The sequence below is a fragment of the Astyanax mexicanus genome, unplaced genomic scaffold (assembly GCF_023375975.1).
Source record: "Astyanax mexicanus isolate ESR-SI-001 unplaced genomic scaffold, AstMex3_surface scaffold_36, whole genome shotgun sequence".
NCBI classification, from domain to species: domain Eukaryota; kingdom Metazoa; phylum Chordata; class Actinopteri; order Characiformes; family Acestrorhamphidae; genus Astyanax; species Astyanax mexicanus.
This window is the reverse complement of record NW_026040046.1, coordinates 1,765,713-1,786,295: the sequence shown is the minus strand read 5'-3', so window position 1 is coordinate 1,786,295 and position 20,583 is coordinate 1,765,713. Positions and strand designations below refer to the sequence as shown.

At 42.5% G+C, this 20,583-nt stretch overlaps 1 protein-coding gene across 1 annotated transcript in view; it reads right to left on the bottom strand.

The window, feature by feature from the left end:
- slx4 (SLX4 structure-specific endonuclease subunit homolog (S. cerevisiae)) overlaps positions 1–18,959 on the bottom strand; it is a 36,349-nt gene extending 17,390 nt beyond the window's left edge. The window contains exons 1-7 of the mRNA XM_022668645.2: positions 18,226–18,959; positions 17,596–17,776; positions 16,825–17,064; positions 13,747–13,991; positions 13,324–13,619; positions 8,081–8,324; positions 7,818–7,903 (exon numbers count right to left, since the gene is read on the bottom strand). Of these exons, the coding sequence (XP_022524366.2) occupies positions 7,818–7,903; positions 8,081–8,324; positions 13,324–13,619; positions 13,747–13,991; positions 16,825–17,064; positions 17,596–17,776; positions 18,226–18,574 (1,641 nt within the window). The 5' untranslated portion in view covers positions 18,575–18,959. The remainder of the gene's footprint in view (positions 1–7,817; positions 7,904–8,080; positions 8,325–13,323; positions 13,620–13,746; positions 13,992–16,824; positions 17,065–17,595; positions 17,777–18,225) is intronic.
- Between the last annotated feature and the right edge of the window lie 1,624 nt (positions 18,960–20,583).

Below are 20,583 nucleotides of genomic sequence, written 5' to 3'. Positions count from 1 at the left end.
TATAATATGAATCACAAAAGTGTACAAAAGTGTACTGACACAGACCCCGTAGGATAAAAGACCCTGGCTTTCGCTGCTGAGAACATACGGGATGTTTTTTTTTGTCTTTAGTTAAGTGCACACAGCATTTATTTCTTTAAAAAAATATCTGGATTCATCTGACCAAAACACACCTTCCATTGTGAGATCCCAGATGCCTCTGAGCCCTGAGAAAAAGACACTGCTTCTGGACATGGTGAACATAAGGCATTGTATTTTATACAATGAGCAAAATTACTGAAAAGTATAAAAACAAAGTTCTTCAAAGAAATATTGGAAGATGACATTTGCATATTCCCTGTACAGGGCATATTATAATTAAATGATTAATGAAATCATGAGAAAGTTTGGTATGTAAAGTGTAAGAGCACAAGCCTAAGCGGAACACTTGTATCTCCAATCCCTCAGCTGATAAAACCACATGAATAAGAGATTACTGTACACTATACCTTTATTACCAACAATCACCACAGTACAGAGTTACTATACTCACTAATACCACTTTACTACAACTTTACTACTGTACACAACACAAGCCTTATCTTCACCATGACCAGAAGAAGCTCCGCCCACTTCTCTACTACAATACAGAGTTACTGTATTCACTAATACCACTTTACTACAACTTTACTACTGTACACAACACAAGCTCCGCCCACTTCTCTACTACAGTACAGAGTTACTATATTCACTAATACCACTTTACTACAACTTTACTACTGTACACAACACAAGCCTTATATTCACCATGACCAGAAGAAGCTCCGCCCACTTCTCTACTACAATACAGAGTTACTATATTCACTAATACCACCTTACTACAACTTTACTACTGTACACAACACAAGCCTTATATTCACCATGACCAGAAGAAGCTCCGCCCACTTCTCTACTACAGTACAGAGTTACTATATTCACTAATACCACTTATAACTTTACTACTGTACACAACACAAGCCTTATGTTGACCATGTCCAGAAGTAGTGTTTACTTCACTGGGCTCTGAGGCTTCTGGAAAGGACCATCACCCATTGGAAACATGTTTTGTGGTCAAATAAGTCAGTATTTCAGATACTGAGGGAATAAAGATAAAATAGACCACCCAGACTGTTATCACCATAGATTGTGTATAGCTGGACAGAGCATCTTCTCTCAAAAGTGAAGCCACCACAGGTCGGGCGCCCCCTGCTGTTCGGTTTCAGAAAGCTGTGTAACCCCACCCATCCCCATAGGTTTTAATGGCAAAACAGAACAACTTTCAATCACGTTTTTTTTCCAATATACTGTAATTCTACCTCCATTATTTAAATGCAGCAGCTAGTGTACCCTCTGCTTATATTGTTATATTTTTATATCCCCACAGAATTCGTTTTTAAAAAACGTTATTCAGCTCTATTCAAAAAAGGTGGGGTTATTGTAAAATAATAATAATAATAATACTTTATTTTTATATAGCGCTTTTCTAAAACCCAAAGACGCTTACAGTCATCATTTGTGAAAACAAATAGAAACATTACACAACAAGTGGTGACAGACAATCAACATAGTACGAGAACAGACAGCAGGGATAAGTGGTAAAGTACATTAAACAGAGGGAAGGCCGTAGGCAAGAGAAAAGAGGTGAGTCTTGAGTGTAGATTTGAACAAGGAAAGAGAGGAGGATTGTTTGACCGCAGATGGGAGAGAATTCCATAGTTGAGGAGCAAGTCTGGAAAAAGCCCGATCACCAAAGCCACGGAGTTTAGAGGCTGGGACTTTAAGAAGTCCAGCAGTAGCAGACCTAAGGGATCGAGATGGTCTGTAAGGAAGAAGGAGGTTTGACAGATAAGGAGGTGCAAGATTATTTAATGCCTTATAGGTAAGTAAGAGAATCTTGAATTGAATCCTGTATTTAACAGGGAGCCAGTGAAGATTTTGGAGAACAGGTGTAATGTGTTCATGGGTGCGAGTGTGAGTGAGTAAACGGGCAGCTGCGTTTTGTACCATCTGGAGTTTATGGATAGAGGAAGAACGAATGCCAGCGAGCAAGGAGTTACAGTAATCTAGTCTGCTGGAAATGAAAGCATGAAGGAGTATTTCAGCAGTGGACTGAGTAAGGGATCGTCGAATTTTAGCTATTCTGCGCAGATGAAAGAATGCAGTTTTCACCACAGAGTTGATGTGAGCTGTAAAAGAGAGAGTGGAATCTAGAAGAACGCCCAAATTTCGGACTTGGGTAGAGGGAGAGATTACTGTACCGCCAAAGTTGAGAGAGAGAGTAGGAGTTTGATTGAGGACTGCTTTAGTGCTGATTAGGATGAGCTCGGTCTTATTACTGTTTAGCATGAGAAAATTGTCCTTCATCCAGTTCTGGATCGCAGAGAGACAGCTTTCTAAATGAGTAGTGGGTGGGTTATTGATAGAACTAGTGCTAAGATAAATTTGGGTGTCGTCCGCATAACAGTGGAAGTCTAGGTTAAAGTGACGCAACAGAGGCCCAAGAGGAAGGATATAGATGATGAACAGGAGAGGTCCAAGGACTGATCCTTGTGGTACTCCGTGTTTAATCACAGAGGTATGGGAGGAATAGCCAGCCAATGAAATAAATTGTTTTCTGTCAGTTAGGTAAGATGAGAACCAGTCCAGGGCAGTGCCAACGATGCCAAGTTCACAGAGTCGAGATAGAAGGATAGAGTGGTTAATTGTGTCAAATGCAGCACTTAAATCTAGAAGCAAAAGAATGTTTAGAGCACCAGCATCAGCAGCTACCAGTAAATCGTTAATAACCTTGACCAATGCCGTTTCAGTACTGTGGAAGGGTCGGAAACCAGATTGAAAGGGTTCAAATAGGTTTTGTGATTCAAGATAATGTTGCAATTGGCAGGCCACAGTTCTTTCAAGGACTTTAGACAGGAAGGGGAGATTGGAAATAGGGCGATAGTTGTTGAGGTCAGAAGGGTCGAGACCAGGTTTCTTTAGTATAGGAGTGACTGCAGCCGTTTTGTAAACAGATGGAACCTGACCAAGGAGAAGTGATTGATTGATGAGAACAGTGAGGTGGGGGAGCAAGGCAGGTACGCAGGCTTTAGTTAAGTTGGTGGGGAGTGGATCTAGAGCACAGGTTGTGGTCTTAGAAGACATTACAATATTAGCGATAAAGGAAGAGTCAATACTGTTAAAGGCAGCAAGAGAGGCGGAAGAAATGTTAAAATGAGAGAGGTTGGTAGTATGAGAGGAGTGAGAGGGGGGTCCAGAAGAAGCAGAGATCAGGGATCTATGAATATTTGCTATTTTGGAGTCGAAGAAGTGTAGGAAAGTGTTACAAAGGGCTGGAGAGGGTACAAGAGTGCTGTCTGGACTTTTAAATAGCTTATCAACTGTTGAGAAGAGGTGCCGAGAGTTTGTTCTATGCTGACTGTTAATGAGGTCAGAAAAGTAGGTTGTCTTAGCAGCACTAACAGCATCTCTATATGCAGACAGATGTTGCTTATATGCATTCGCGTGAACAGTAAGTTTTGTTTTTTTGAAGAGACGTTCTAGCTGGGTTACACCTAGCTGGGGCAGGACCAATGACTGTATGGGTGGGACCAATAACAGACAGTCAGCAGAACTTGCATCAGGGGCGGGGTTATTTAAATGAGTATGCGGTCTCTCCACAGTCTTTCTCCCTCCTCTGATCTCTACTGCGCAGTCTTGGGTTTCAGGATCGCAAACATGGCGGAAGATTTTGTCTTAATTTTTTTTATTAAATGAATGGGAACAGCGACACGGCGTCCATCATTTTTATCGTCTCTGTTAATCAGCAACAAAAGTCAGGGTCTGTAATGGTAAGTCTATGGCCTTGCTCTCTCAGGGTGTGTAGATGGTGCTCTTTCCCTTCATCACTCCTATGTGGATCAGCACAAGGCGTCTGTGAGCTGATGTATCGGAACCGAGTCACTGCACTTTCCTCCGAGCGCGCTGTGAGGCTGCTATGCAAACATGCATCAGCAGCAGCTGGAAAAGAGGTGGTGGCTGACTTCACATGTTTCGGAGGAGGCATGTGCTAGTCTTTACCCTCCTGGTGTTGTGGCATCACTAGTGATGGGGGATATACAGCTGACTAACAGCTGAGTAGTAGCTGAAAAATTAGAAATAAAATGATATATAAATGTATATTTTAAAAACGGTTAAAAAACGTACAGTGGTGTGAAAAAGACAACACAGGTAAACACAAAATGCTATTTTTAAATAAAGGTGTTTATAATTTATAATTTATAAAGGGTGAAAAAAATCCAAACCTACATGACCCTGTGTAAAAAAAATGATTGACCCCTTGTTAAAACATACCGTCACTGTGGTTTCTGACACCTGAGTACACTGTCTCTAGCCACACCCAGGCCTGATTATTACCACACCTGTTCTCAATCAAGACATCACTTACATAGAACCTGCCTGACAAAGTGAAGTCCACCAAAAGATCCTTAAAATCTCCACATCATGCAGAGATCCAAGAAATTCAGAAACAATTGAGAAAGAAGGTAATTGAGATCTATCAGTCTGGAAAGGGTTATAAAGCCATTTCCAAAGCTTTGGGAATCTAGAGAACCACAGTGAGAGCCATTGTCCACAAATGGTGAAGACATGGAACAGTGGTGAACCTTCCCAGGAGTGGCCGCCCCCCAAAATTATCACAAGAGCACAGCGACTACTCATCCAAGAGGTCACAAAAACATCTAAAGAACTGCAGGCCTCACTTTCCTCAGTTAAGGTCAGTGTTCATGTCTCCACCATCAGAAAGAGATGAAAACCACTGCTGAGCAAAAAGAACATTAAAGCTTGTCTCAATTTTTCCAGAACACATCTTTATGATCCCCAAGACTTTTGGGAAAACATTCTGTGGAACGATGAGACAAAAGTTGAACTCTTTGGAAGGTGTGTGTCCCAGTACATCTTGCGTAAAAAAAAACACTGCATTCCAGAAAAAGACATTATACCAACAGTAAAACATGGTTGTGGTAGTGTGATGGTCGCTTGGTTGCAGTTGTTGCTGCTAAGGGCGGCCCAACCAGCTATTAGGTTTAGGGGGCAAACATTTTTTCACACAGGGTCATGTAGGTTTGGATTTTTTCTCCCTTAATAATAAACACATTTATAAATAGCATTTTGTGTTTACCTGTGTTGTCTTTGACTAATACTTAAATTTGACGATCCGAAACATTTAAGTGTGACAAACATGCAAAAAAACAGGAAATCACAAAGAGGGCAAACACTTTTTCACACCACTGTACAGGTGCTGGTCAACGAATTAGAATAATTTGAAATAGTGCAATCATGAAATTCTTTGAATGCATTTTTTGTGCAGAAAGCAAATCAGGTGTTCACCGCACCTGTCCTACTCGTTAGACTAATCACAGAACTCGTTACCTGGAAAAAAGTTTGCTCAGCTGAGCTTTCCAAAAGGCCCATTTAGGCCATTTAACTGTGACACTGTTGTTTTATTGAATTAGAATAATGGAGAAACCGTTTCATTGAATTAGAATAATTTTTATTATAATTACAATAATCACTTTCTCAGTATTTTGTGGCTGCCCCCTTGGCTTGTATGACTGCCTGAAGTCTCCGCGGCATCGATTTGACCAGCTTGTCGCAAGTTTCCGCACTCACAGCTTCCCAGGCAGTGGCGATGTTCTGCTTCAGTTGGTCCAGCGTAGTAGGCTTTCTGTCGCGAATTTTCCGCTTGACGATGGCCCAAAGGTTTTCAATGACAATGAGGTCAGGCGAGTTGGCCGGACATGCCAAAACTTCAAGCTGTTTTTTAGTGAACCAATCTTTGGTCGACTTTGCCGCATGAGCCGGTGCAAAATCCTGTTGAAATATGAAGTCTTCTTCGCCGAACTGTTCCTCAACAGTCGGAATCAGGAACGTTTCCAGAACATCTTGATATACGGCAGCATTGACAGTCTTCTTGAGGAAGCAGAGTTTCCCTACACCTCGAGCGGACATGCATCCCCAGACCATAACGCTCTGGGAAAACTTGACGGATCTTTTCACGCACTCGTGGTTGTAGGTTTCGCCACCACGACGCCAGACACGAGGACCTTGGTCACCGAAGGAGATGCAGAAGCGTGATTCGTCACTGAAGACCACTTTCTGCCAGTCTTCAGCAGTCCACTCGCCGTGTTCTTTGGCCCACTTCCGCCGTTTCTCCATTTGTTTCTTGTTCAGCATCGGTTTTACTGCTGGAACGCGAGATTTGAAGCCGAGTTCGCGCAGACGACGGTAAGTGGTTGATCTGGAGACGTCAGCGCCGGTCTGCTTGTGGACTTGAACCGGTTGCTGACTGCGATCTTTCTCAGCTGCTTGTTGTCGCGAGCAGAAGTTTTTCGGACGCCGGAACAGTTGGTGCGCTTGCTGCAGTTTTTCTTGAGAGCTTTGCAGACGGAAGACTGGCTGATGCCGAGCTGCTCAGCAATTTTAGTTTGGGTCAAGCCTTGTTGGCGAAGGGCTTGAATTTGAGCCACTATTCCGGTTGAGAGATCGCGCTGCTTACCCATGATTGATTTTACAACTTAGAAATTCTACTCAACCCTGACTTTATACTGCACAGTGAACACTCTTCACAGAAAACAAAAATTCGAGCATTTATTCTAATTCAATGAAACAGTTTCTCCATTATTCTAATTCAATAAAACAACAGTGTCACAGTTAAATGGCCTAAATGGGCCTTTTGGAAAGCTCAGCTGGGCAAATTTTTTTCCAGGTAACGAGTTCTGTGATTAGTCTAACGAGTAGGACAGGTGCGGTGAACACCTGATTTGCTTTCTGCACAAAAAATGCATTCAAAGAATTTCATGATTGCACTATTTCAAATTATTCTAATTAGTTGACCAGCACCTGTATGTGCCGTAATGTATTGTACACAATAATATCGCCAAATTGTTTTGATACTGTTATTTCAAAAATAACTTAAGGTTACCAAGGCACTTGAATTGTTTAAGTGGTTGGAATAGAGCTGTAGAGCGTAAAAATGATGTCAAATGTATGATGTCATCAGAGAGTGACGGGAAGAGACGGGAGTGACAAACGTGCTCCGGCCGCCCAACAAACTATGCACTATTTACGCTGATTCTTCGCGGTTGTGATTAAAATCTTACAACTCTGGTGAACCGGGATATCCGGGTCGACAAGACAGACAACGGCCAGAGGAGGGAGAAAGACTGTGGAGAAACCGCATACTCATTTAAATAACCCCGCCCCTGATGCAGGTTATGCTGACAGTCTGTTATTGGTCCCACCCATACAGTCATTGGTCCCGCCCCAGCTAGGTGTAACCCAGCCCTTTTACAATAGCCCCAACTTTTTGAATAGAGCTGAATAACGTTTTTTAAAAACGAATTCTGTGGGGATATAAAAATTTTACAATATAAGCAGAGGTTACACTAGCTGTTACATTTAAATAATGGAGGTAGAATTACACCTTTAAATTCATCTCCAGCACAAACCCAGCACTCCTACATTCTATAAATGAGAGCACATGAACAAACACACATTCACACACTGTCCTGTGGTGCTCTCCGGATGTTCAGTCTATGTCACTTACGGACTGCATAAGTCAAAGTGAAGAAAAGAGTGCTGTAAAGAACTCTCTATGTAAGTGGTCACTACTGTTTTTCAGTAGACCAACTGATACAATGGATTTCTCCTAATTAGCAAACATGTTAGCTCTTAAACTTTCTAACTAAAGCTATAAACATTTCTGCTTCATTGGAGGCTTGTTTACAAGCTTAAATTAAGGGGGGTGAAATACAAAGTGTTACCGAGCTTGTGGGAAGAAGCTTTGTGGTCTTTGCTTTTCCAGGGACGAAGCCGCTCAAAGGAAGCTCAAGCACAGTAGGTTCTTTATCTGAATGAGAGAGACAAAGGAGAGTGTTGACAAAAATTACTTTATGTCCTTCATATAGTATGTATATGATATGTGTTTATTAAAGGAGCCAATTGGAATGTTTCTTTAGCTCTTCTACAACTGGACAGGCTTGCCTTGTGATCTACAGACATAAAGAATTAAACATAGGTATCTAACCTGTGTGTCTGTACTGGGTAAGAGTCATGCCCTCCTCTGCTAGCTCAACCAGATCCTGCAGGGCCTGAGCTCCTGGAGTGCTGAAGGTTGGGGTGAGGCAGGCTGGAGTGGAGGAACGCTCTTGTGATTTCTGGTCCAGGGAGACAGAAGCACAGCTGGGCTGCTCTGGATTGCTGGTTGGTTCTGAGGCGGACGCAGGACGCTGCTTTACTGGCGTGACTTCTGAGGAAAGGGATGTTTTGTTCTGTGGACAGATGATGAACAAATAAGGATTTAGGGATAACTATAATAATACATACAAGCCAGCAGTGGACAAACTAGTGTTTGGTAAACTGGGCAGGCTAACTGCTCCCCACCTTTTCCTTTATTCACTATTAGCGACAACAGCATTTTCACCGTAATTCCAACGCAAGTCTTAAAAGGTGATAAATCTTACAATTTTAACAATAATATAATAATAAGCAACAAACAGCTAATTTCTATGTAAAGATGTAAAGGAGTATAGAAGTCCTAAACGAAGGAAGCTCCACTTTTTGTGTTCATTGCTGGTCCAGCCACATGCTTGGCACAATAATTGCACTTCCCAAGAGTGAATACAGCGATCACACTCACAGCATTGTGCGTGCGAGATGGCAGAGTGAGACGCGACACACTCAGATGAAAGTGAGGGTTCATGTACACATAGCCTGCTTGATCGTTACATTGAGCATGGGCTTATTTAAAACTGTGAATGTTGATTAATAAAATGGAGTAATAAATATTTGAATTAACATAACATAACTAAATGTTCTTCTCACTATTTATTTCCTTATTCAGAACTTAGGCTAATATTACATCTGTGCTACACAGACACAGAAAATATAATAAATCTGCAGCTTACTACATCTGCATGGACCAAGTGCCTGTATATACAGTTGAGAAATCCGGGTTTAGAAATCTGATATAGCAGTATATACTTCATGTTCAGACAATTTTATTGGTGTGTATTTTTGTCTTCTAGGTATTGTTTTGGTATCGAAAATTGTGATACTACTGTTGGTATCGGTATCAAAGTCAACATTCTGGTATCGTGACAACCCTACTGCAGGGTTAGAGCTTGTTTGCTGTGATGCCAACAATGGGACTCAGAATGGTTGGAGCCATGCAACAAACAAACACAGCAGATGGGATCAGGGGTGATTGAGTAGTTTAGCAGCAATGCTAACAGCAATGCTCAGCAGAGTAGGAGGGCTGAAAATAGCTGGTGGATTAAAAAAATGTTTAAAAAATATATTTTTTAATTTGTCAACCATAAAGCAGTCTGAGGAAACATGACCCAGACGGAAAGGTTGACAGCTCCTGAACAGCCTAACTCTGAACAGCACTGAATCAGCTCAAAGAGGGTAGGTGCCTTTTTGTTTAAAGTCTGAGCACCAGCTAATATGAAATTGTGAAAAGCATGAATACAGCCTAAGCTAAGTTTCTAACTTTTTATTATCAACAGTTAGTAAACGTTTTCCCACAAATTGAAGTTATACAGCATAAAAGACTTTTATTTGGCAACACCCGCTCTTTGGTGTCTGTGACACACATCATACGTGATGGCGATGTTGGAAAATAACCCAAGAAGTTGAACACATGAACTGAAGATGATGCAAAATGACAAAAAAATTACCCCCTCATGGGTTACTGAATAGTGAAATGAGACATATTCTAAGTTTTTGGTCAGGTTTTGGTGCTTTTCTTAGCAGGTGTGCTAAAACAGCACAACACCAGACTAGCCCAAAGACTGGATCTTAAAACTGGTGCTTTTACAACAATATGGACACGTAAAGACCTTAACGAGAGGTGTTCAAGAGCCTCCGTGGTAATGGAAGGAAACAGTGCAATTACGTCACTGTTTTTAGCTGACATTAATTAGCACTGCTAGTAAGAAACTACGCTAAAACTAGTTCAGGTAGATGGATTATGGAGAATTATAGAGTCAACTTTCACAGTCTAAACTATACTAGCTAGCAGATGTCTTTAATAGCTCAATAGTGTGCACAGCACTAGATATTATTATTATTCTGCACAGAAGCCGTTTCTGGACTCCTGTACTTGGATGACGTCACACTTTTATAGGAGCACATTCTTAACAAATAAACCACATATCTGAACTCTAAACCCCTACATTCTCGTCTAAAAATAACTTTAACTTTAACATTGTTTTAGCACACAGCAGTACTGTTTTGAAAACAGACAGGAGCTTACAGTTATGTACCTTCTCCTCCACTGCTGAGAGGTGCATTCTGGGTTATCGGGCTGTGAGAAGTTCACACAACTCACCTTCCATGCATCCTCCATAAAGTGGGCGGAGCAAGAACACATCATGGTATTTGTGGTGTACTTGGCAAACTGTGATCTTCTAATAGACCACTGCAGTTGTGTCGTCATTTTGTAGTCGGCGTCATGTTGTTTATGCCCATATTTGAGGTTCTGTGTCTAAGCTGTCCAAGTAAATGGCAAATTTCAATGGGCTTTTTAAAAACTGGCCTCTGTCACATTCTGTGGTAAATAAATCTGTTCAGACCCCTGTATGTTTTATTCTGTGTACATTTACCTCCTAAATATCACTGGATCCTCTAAATTTCAAAATCGTTTAAAGGGAGTAATCAGAAAAATGCTAACTTTAAGCAAATGCTCAACTGGCATGGATATTATGCTTCTTCACAGAGAATCATTAAAGCATTTAAACAGGTGAAAACTTTCAGTAGTGTTGAGCAGTGTGATGTTGAGCAGTGTGATGTTGAGCGGTGTAGTGTTGAGCGGTGTGATGTTGAACGGTGTGGTGTTGAGCGGTGTGGTGTTGAGCGGTGTGGTGTTGAGCGGTGTGGTGTTGAGCGGTGTGGTGTTGAGCGGTGTGGTGTTGAGCGGTGTGATGTTGAACGGTGTGATGTTGAGCGGTGTGGTGTTGAGCGGTGTGGTGTTGAGCAGTGTGATGTTGGGCAGTGTGATGTTGGGCAGTGTGATGTTGAGCAGTGTGGTGTTGAGCAGTGTGGTGTTGAGCAGTGTGGTGTTGAGCAGTGTGATGTTGAGCAGTGTGGTGTTGAGCAGTGTGATGTTGAGCAGTGTGGTGTTGAGCAGTGTGATGTTGAGCAGTGTGGTGTTGAGCAGTGTGATGTTGAGCAGTGTGGTGTTGAGCAGTGTGATGTTGAGCAGTGTGGTGTTGAGCAGTGTGGTGTTGAGCAGTGTGATGTTGAGCAGTGTGGTGTTGAGCAGTGTGATGTTGAGCAGTGTAGTCTGTGTTAGAGCTTTAAAAGGCAGATAATAAGAGAGAGTGGCTCTCAGTTCAGCAGCGCTTCCCTGCAGGTTTAGTATTTAATTACGGTCATTAGTTTATACTAATTACAACACCTGACCGAAATAATCAACTAACAACTAACTAATCAACCAATCAACTAACTACCTGCCCTTACTGAGGCGACAACCAACCAGAAACACCCATTTATTTCACTGCATAATAAAGAGGGTAAATGTTAAACGTGGTACAGCTGGTTCAGGAGTATCACTGTCCTGTTTTAGTGATTTTATGCTGTGATGATCTCAGTTCTCCTCAGTAAGGGCAGTTAGTTCATTAGTTGGATCAGCTGTGTGTAATACGCTGTATAGTTATGGCCGGAATTCGCTGGTGTTGTGCCGGAAACAGTCCACTGCTAATCTCTGCAGCTAGGCTGGGAGGTTAGTTCACTCCACTGTAGCATTAGCTTAAAGTTAGCATTTTTCTCATTAAGACTCTTAATTGATCTCGTGATTCAGAGGATCTAGTGATGTTCAGGAGTAAAATGTACAGAGAATAAAACGTACAGGAGTCTGAACAGATTTATTTACCACAGAATGTGACAGAGACAGGTTTTTTAAAACCCTATTCATTTTTCTCATAGGGAGAAACCTCTTAGACACAGAAGCCGTACGAGGACTACAGAACGACGCACGACTTCAGTGGTCTATAGGAACAGTACTTGGGCTGCAGCTGATAACATTTCCCGAGTCCACAAGAACACAAGTACAGACAAGTCTCCTTCACGCACCATGTGGCCTCAGTTGCTCGGTCCTGCCGCTTTGCGCTCTATAACATCCGAAAAATTAGACCGTTCTTGACACAACAGGCCACCCAACTCCTGGTGCAAGCGGTCGTCATCTCACGCCTCGACTACTGCAATGCCCTGCTAACTGGCCTCCCGGCCTGTGTAGTAAAACCACTCCAGATGATCCAGAACGCAGCAGCACGTCTGGTCTTCAACCAGCCAAAACGGGCACATGTCACCCCGCTGCTCATTTGCTCCATTGGCTACCAGTTGATGCTCGCATCAAATTCAAAGCTCTTACTATCGCCTACAAGGTGATGACAGTACAGGCTCCTTCCTACCTGCACTCGCTCCTGAAGGCTTACGCTACCTCCCGGCCGCTGCGCTCCTCCAATGAACGTCGCCTCGCTTTGCCAAACACTCACACAAAGCAATCCAGACTGTTCTCATACAGAGTTCCCCAATGTTGGAACAAACTACCTTCCACTACCAGATCAGGAGAATCTCTCACTATCTTTAAGAAACTCCTGAAGACAGAGCTCTTCAAAGAGCACTTACTCTCCTAACACCTCTAACTAACTATTCTACTACCAGATCAGGAGAATCTCTCACTATCTTTAATAAACTCCTGAAGACAGAGCTCTTCAAAGATCACTTACTCTCTTAACACCTCTAACACACTCACTACTTCTAACCTCATCTCCTTCTTCCTCTCCTTCACTCCTCTATCCTATTATTCCCCTTTGACCTCCTTTTATCCCTATCCAAAGATGTTTTACCTTTAAACTTATTCTACATTGTACTTCATTATTGTAAGTCGCTTTGGACAAAAGCGTCTGCCAAATGTAATGTAATGTAATGTAATGTAAAAGAACGGCCAGTGCGTTTTTCTGTCAATTTACTTGAATTTGTCGATTATATAGTAAATTAAATATGTGATTACCATTTTCAATTAATGCTTGGATTTTTAGAAGCTAAAATAATGTGAAATCTTCATGGAAGATAGTTGGTCCCTAGTCTTTAAGCCACCTTTTAGGGGTTTATTAAAAAGGGACTTTGGTGACACTGGACCTGATCACAAATGCTTTGATGCAGTCCAATACAGATGTTCCAGATCGGCCTAGTATTTGACCTCGGTTCAGGGTGTGTATGTTTATGTATAAGCAAATGTGTTCATGTATAAGGTAAACAGCTCACCTCAGGTCTGACCCAGGGCTGTATGAACGCTCCAAGCTCTGGGGTGTAAAACTCACACAAAGAGTCTGGGCCTCCTCCAGGCAGCGCACTCTTAAGCCAGAGGGGGGTGCTGTGCCTCCACATGGACAGCATAGATGGGAGCAGTTTGGGAGTCGGGGGAGTTGGGGGTCTGGGGCGAAGCAGTAGAGCTGAAACCCGCTCCTGGATTCGATTCAGAGCCGTTTGAGGATCCTGAACCAGGAGGAGTGGAGGGGGGCCAGCAGGTGCTCCTTTCCTCCTCCTCCCCTGACTCTTACCTGAGACAGAGCACAAGTGCTACATCACAAACCATCAGCTAAACTGAAATGAGTGCCTCTCTACATGAGGGCTGATGATTATCTTAATTAGTTCTGTGGCAGAGAAAGATGTTTCATATAAAATTACCTGCACCAGGTCTCCACTGTAGCACAGGAGCTGCAGCCGCAGGGGGGCTCGACAGCTGGGCCTGTATCTGCCGCTCCTCTTCAATGTCTCGCTCTCGTTGCTTCTCCTGCTCCAGCAGAGAGCGAGACAGGGCCAGAGCCACCATGGTGTCCTCGTCCATGCGTGGAGCTCTCTTTTTCGCTTTCTTCTTAACTGGCATGCTGGGCTCTGATGCATTGGGCCTCCTCCTGCCCCGTGGCTGCTCCCTACAGTCATAGATCATATACAGTGAGTCCAAGAAGTATTTGATCCCTTGCTGATTTTCTTTGTTTGCCCACTAATAAAGACACTACCCTTCTGCACTTTTAATGGTAGATATTAGGGGTGTCACGATCTCGATATTTTATCGAAATCGAATCGAAATGAGGTCATGGTCTCAAGTATCGAAGTCAAAAAGAGGATCGACGATCCCTGCCGCGCGCGCTACGCAAATAGCGCAGCACGCTACGCAAATGGCGCGGCACCAACACAGCGCATCCTATTCATTTAAAGCGCAGCCCCGCCCTCAGTTCTGCTGTGTGAGAGACAGCTGCCTTTCAACCACGGAGGAGAAACTGAAAACGGATTTATAGAAATATAGACAGGGCTCTCAAGTTTTGAGTGTCGGCGGGAGTGTGATCACTGTTTTTTATCTGTCCAACGGGGGAGGGGGGGACGGGGGTTGGGCGCGCAGGTTTTGTATCTGTATCTAACGGAGGGGTGGGTGCGCGCAGGTGAGAGCGTGTGAACTCGCTGAAATGCGTGTGTCAGTCTGACTTGAGAACACTGACTATAGATCATAGTGAGGTGGATTAAAAATCTTAAACTTATAATTGACTACACCTGTTGCTTTCCATTGAATTAAAAAAACATCTTTCTCTCAGATAAAGTAAACACAAGCGTGTTTCTGACTAAAATAAAAGCTTTTCAGGAGAGATATAAGTTATGTGTAAATATTTATAAGACAATACCTGACAAAATCTGTTTTAATGACGTTAATAAACATCACTGTGACAGCGCTAGTCACAGTTTCACCACATCACTTATCTAACCAGCCTGTACTGATTTCTGCCCCCCAATAATGCTTTCAATGACCTCTAATAGCCTTTAATAGTCTTCAGTAGCCTTTAAAAGACTTACCTGGCGGCCGTGGTGTGTCCACTAAACTCCGTAGTTATAAACATCCTGAGGTTAGCAGCGCGCTAACTGACCTGTTTATAATGTAATCCGAGCAGTGCCTCCGTGTCGGCTGTTCTAACCTGCTGCTGTTAGCTGCTTGGGCTGAAAGATGAACTGTAGTGAGCTGTATTATCCGGTTAGTGGGGTTAAAACCTTTATTTGTTTACAGAAACAGTAAAAACGGACTGGCTGAGCTCTGTAGCCCGTGGCTGGGCTTGTGCTGCTGCTGCAGCTCCGACTAGTGGTTTGATGAAGAACTGCAGCTTCATGTAAGTGAGCAGTTTCACCATCCATCCACACACAGCTCTGATAAACTGCTTGTTTTAATAGTGCACACTGTTGCTACCAAAATAAGTCACTAGATGGCATTACCATATATATCTTAATAAATAATAATAATATTTATAATATTTATAATAATAATAATAATAAATATATTTAAATTTTATGAGGCATAAAATAATAACAAGAAAAAAAAACAAGAAAATCGAGAATCGAATCGAATCGTGACCCTCAAATCGAAAATGAAATCGAATCGAGGATTTAGAGAATCGTGACACCCCTAGTAGATATATTCTAACATGGAGAGACAGAATATCAAGACAAAAATCCAGAATATAATTTTAAAGAATATATTTTAATTAATTTGTATTTCAATGAGGAAAATAAGTATTTGATCTCTCTTGCCAAACACACTCAATACTTAATATAATAATAATAATACTTTATTTTTATATAGCGCTTTTCTAAAACCCAAAGACGCTTACAGTCATCATTTGTGAAAACAAATAGAAACATTACACAAGTGGTGACAGAAAATCAACATAGTACGAGAACAGACAGCAGGGATAAGTGGTATAGTACATTAAACAGAGGGAAGGCCGTAGGCAAGAGAAAAGAGGTGAGTCTTGAGTGTAGATTTGAACAAGGAAAGAGAGGAGGATTGTTTGACCGCAGATGGGAGAGAATTCCATAGTTGAGGAGCAAGTCTGGAAAAAGCCCGATCACCAAAGCCATGGAGTTTAGAGGCTGGGACTTTAAGAAGTCCAGCAGTAGCAGACCTAAGGGATCGAGATGGTCTGTAAGGAAGAAGGAGGTTTGACAGATAAGGAGGTGCAAGATTATTTAATGCCTTATAGGTAAGTAAGAGAATCTTGAATTGAATCCTGTATTTAACAGGGAGCCAGTGAAGATTTTGGAGAACAGGTGTAATGTGTTCATGGGTGCGAGTGTGAGTGAGTAAACGGGCAGCTGCGTTTTGTACCATCTGGAGTTTATGGATAGAGGAAGAACTAATGCCAGCAAGCAAGGAGTTACAGTAATCTAGTCTGCTGGAAATGAAAGCATGAAGGAGTTTTTCAGCAGTGGACTGAGTAACGGATCGTGGAATTTTAGCTATTCTGCGCAGATGAAAGAATGCAGTTTTCACCACAGAGTTGATGTGAGCTGTAAAAGAGAGAGTGGAATCCACTTAGTGGCAAAGCCTTTGTTTGCAAGCACAGCGGTGAGTCGTTTGTTGTAGAAATCTCTCAGCGTCCACTTAGATGTGTGGTGTGAAATACTGAAAGACACTCGCCGAGCCGTCACAAAGTGATCGCTGACGAGTCGCAGACACCTGGCAAATATTTGGCATGCTACATATGTGGTCCAGTTGCCGACTGGGAGTCAAGAGCAGAAGGAGAAAACCACCAGAACCACTTACAGAGCCTGATCAGTTTCTGTTTCCCCTGTTAAATTAAAACTCTACATATACATACATATATATACACACACACACACACACACACATATATATACACACATACATACATATACACAGGTATGTGTGTGTGTGTGATTGAGGTCATATACCATTTTAAACAAAAATATGAAGCTACTTACTGCTCAGCCGCACTATCGCTCAAACTTTCAGACGCCTGTCTCTGCAAGGCCTGCAGAAGCTCAGCTGGAGACACGCCCATGCTGGCGGAGCAGCGCTTCAAGTGAGTGGAACGACTCTTTTCAGACTTAAAGCCACGCCCACAAATTGGGCACTCTGGAACTCGAGGCTGGAGTGCAGATGCAGGAGCAGCAGGAGCTTCAGAGATTTTTTCAGAGGAGCTCTCACTCTCATCCAAACACCTGAATCAAGGAGATGAAGGAGAGCATAAGAGTATGCTGTGCCACACAGGGATAACAAAGGAAAATACCAATTTGTTAGCAAAGTATTACAATATTGAGTTTTGTAATATTGTGCCAATTAGGGGTGTGCTGTATTATACTCAATAATATCGCCAACATATTTGAATATTGTGAATGATATTATACTCTGAAATATCACCACTTTTTGCTATTTTTAAGAAAAGGGAATTCACACTGTACGAATTTGTCTACTAGAGACAGATTATATCTGTCCAGTATAATTTATTTTACTTTACTCCTGGATTTATGGAGATCTTTGGAGTGCATTATTATTATAATTGACTCCTGTTACAAATATGATCTGGCTGTGTAGTGTACTATACTGGAGTACACTGTACACTGGAGGAATATGACTTTATCTAAGATATGTATGCCATCCTGGACGAGTGAGGATCACCAGTTGTAGCCAGTTTAAAGAATCTGCCACAGTAGTATTGTTTCAGTGTAGTTAGTGCTAGCCTGCTGCAGTACCTGTTGATATGCTGAGTGCGTAGCTGAGGGCTCATAGCTGACAGGTCTTTGTAGCAGAGCTGGCACAAGAACAAGCCTTTACCCTCTGTGTCCACCACAGCCTGGGTCTCAGCCTCATGATCCAGCTGCTGCTGGAGCCTCCGAGCCAGTGCTTCATCACTTTCAGTTTCTTCTTTGAGCTCTGACAAACACAAATATTTAAATGTATGGCATTTAGTAGATGCTCTTCCACCAGCAATACAAGTTGCAACAAGATTTAATAGTTACGAAATAGTTGGCATCACCATATTGTTTCCATATAGTTGTTCAGCTTTGCAGAGCTATTTTTTACATAAAAATGTTAACTGTTACACCTGCATGACCAAGGCTGCTGATCAGTATGACCAACATGCATGCCAGCATATCCAATCGTGACCACATTTAACATACACAACGCTAGTCAACAACTGGTTAACCAGCAAGTTCGCCAGTACAGTGTAGCTATTTCCACCTGGATCACCAGCTTTTCAAGTACCTTTACCATCAAAGACCAGTGTAGACCAGCAGAAGCTGCTTATGAGCAGGGAACCATCATACAGTAGAAAGTCACATACTGTAGAACATAACAGATGATTGTGAGTGTATTACTACCTCGTCTGGGTGGTGATACTGTCTCCCCCCGATGTTCCTCTGCCTCCACATGGAGAAGCCGGGGAGGACTCTCTCTCCTAAAGCGCTCCATCCTCCGGAGCACCTTCTCCTTCACGCTGAGAAAGGAGGCTCCATCTGCCGGACAGACAGGCTGCGACCTGCCCGCTGCCTGGCTCTGGAGCTGCCCGTTCTTCTGCCTCTTCCTCCTGGGGGGAGCTCTGCTCTGAGAGGGACCTGCAGCTTCATCTGGAGCTGCGACTGGTTTCTTCTCATCCCCAGAATCTTTCCGTTTCACCCTCTTGAGGAGCCGAGAGCAGAGATCAGAGAACTCCTGGTCCGAGTCGTCCATGGCCGCCAGGTAGAGAACAACATCTCCCAGAGGTTCGGATCAGATCAGCATGGTGACCAGTAGCTTCTTCAGTTTACTGTCCTAACCAACCAACCAAGTAACGTTTAACTAACGTTACCCAGTGTCTCTATCAGCTATCAGCTCCTTACCACAACAACTCCAGCTAACAACTACTTTAGCTATATTTCTTCACAGAAATCACATTAAACCCCACTAACATCTCGTGTGGGTGGGACTACACTAACCGCACTGAAAGCGGTGGCTGTTTTTAGTCTAAAAGCCGTGTTTTAATCTCTCTAAATCAGTCTAGTTAGCCTGCTAGCCTCTAGCTAACCTACGTTCAAAATTCTCCACCACAACCGCCTCTCCCACGTACAGTGACGTATTCGCGCTCACGCCGGGTTGCGCAGGGGCTTGTGGGATTTGTAGTTAGTTCATCTACAAACACACGCTGCTGTTTATGGCAGGAAATAATCTCAAACAAAGAGAAATACCCATAAAAGAATCTTTTAGGGGTTTGTTGAACCACCAGTATACGCACGATCCTGAGTGATAAATGCATTTCAGCACAATCAGATTTTATATATGTGCTTAATATATGTGTTTAATCATTTTCATTCTGAAAAATGTACTAATTTCTTCAACACAATATTTATGTTCTTATGGAACCATGGTACATGGAACAACGAATATTATAGCAGACATACCAGATTGCAAATCTGTGGGGCGGGGGTCTGATACAGTTTTGTTTTGTGTGTGTGTAAGTGTATGAGGAGTGATGGGGTGTCATTTCAGTCCCTGTGTGTGTGTGAAGAGTGTTGGGTGGGTTTACTACAGTTCTTGTATGTGTGTGTGAATAGTGGTGGAGATTCAGTTCAGTTCTGTGTGAGTGTGTTGGGTGTGTGGTTGGGGGTGGGTTCAGCTCTGTCTCTGTGTGCTGAGGAGTCTGACTGCCTGGTGGATGAAGCGGTTGCAGAGTCTGGTAGTGGAGGCTCGGATGCTCCTGTCTCTTCTGCCAGATCTTGTCAGCTGTGCTCACTATCCGCTGTAGGGTCTTGAGGTCTGAGGTGTTGCAGTTCCCAAACCAGACGGTAATGCAGGTGCTTAAGATGCTTTCTACACTCCCTCTGGTAATGATGGGAGGTGGAAGATGTGCTTTTCTCAGTCTTTGCTGGAAGTGGAGGTCCTGCTGGGTTTTCTTGGTTATGGTGCTGATGTTGAGGGACCAGGTGAGGTTATTGTTTGTATTATTTTAAATGTTTAGACCTAAAGACACTCACAGGAGCGTACAAGATAGTAGCTACAGGGGTATGAAAAAGTTTGGGCACCCCTGATAATTTGTCAGATCGGTAATTTCAGTTAAATATATCATATATCAGATGAACATAGTGATATTTGAGAAGTGAAATTAAGTTTATAAGATTTATAGAAAGTGTGCAATAATTCTTTAAACAAAATAAGGCAAGTGCATAAATTTGTGAATTGACAATATTAGAAACAGGTGGATTTGTCCCCCCCAAAATGATATTGTTTCGCTCAGCTCAGCTGTACTATTAATGAGGAGACAGACCGATCACGGAGCCGGTTCAGGTATTAAGTCCCGCCTCCCAGTAGAAACAGCCAATCAGCTTGCTGACGGGGGAAGCCCCTCCCTGGCTGTGAGATTTAGCAGCGGGATCGGGCTGCAGCAGCTTCAGCTGATTTTAAAACAGATCTGGATATACGGAGATTTTTCTAACAGAAAGGTAACGGAGCTAATCATGTCAACTGTAAACCCACAGTGATTAATAAACTGCAGCTGTGTGAGTCAGTTATCTTAAATTTGGAATTAGTTAGAGTGGGAGTCAAGGTTAAAGAAAAAAAAATATATATATATGTAATGTTCAACTTGCCCTGTACCTGATCAGCTAATCATTATTACATTTTCCAACTGTGTTTATTAATTTAGGATTACAGGATATACTGTGAGCTATAATGAAAGAAATGTAATTTAACTAACTAGTAATCTA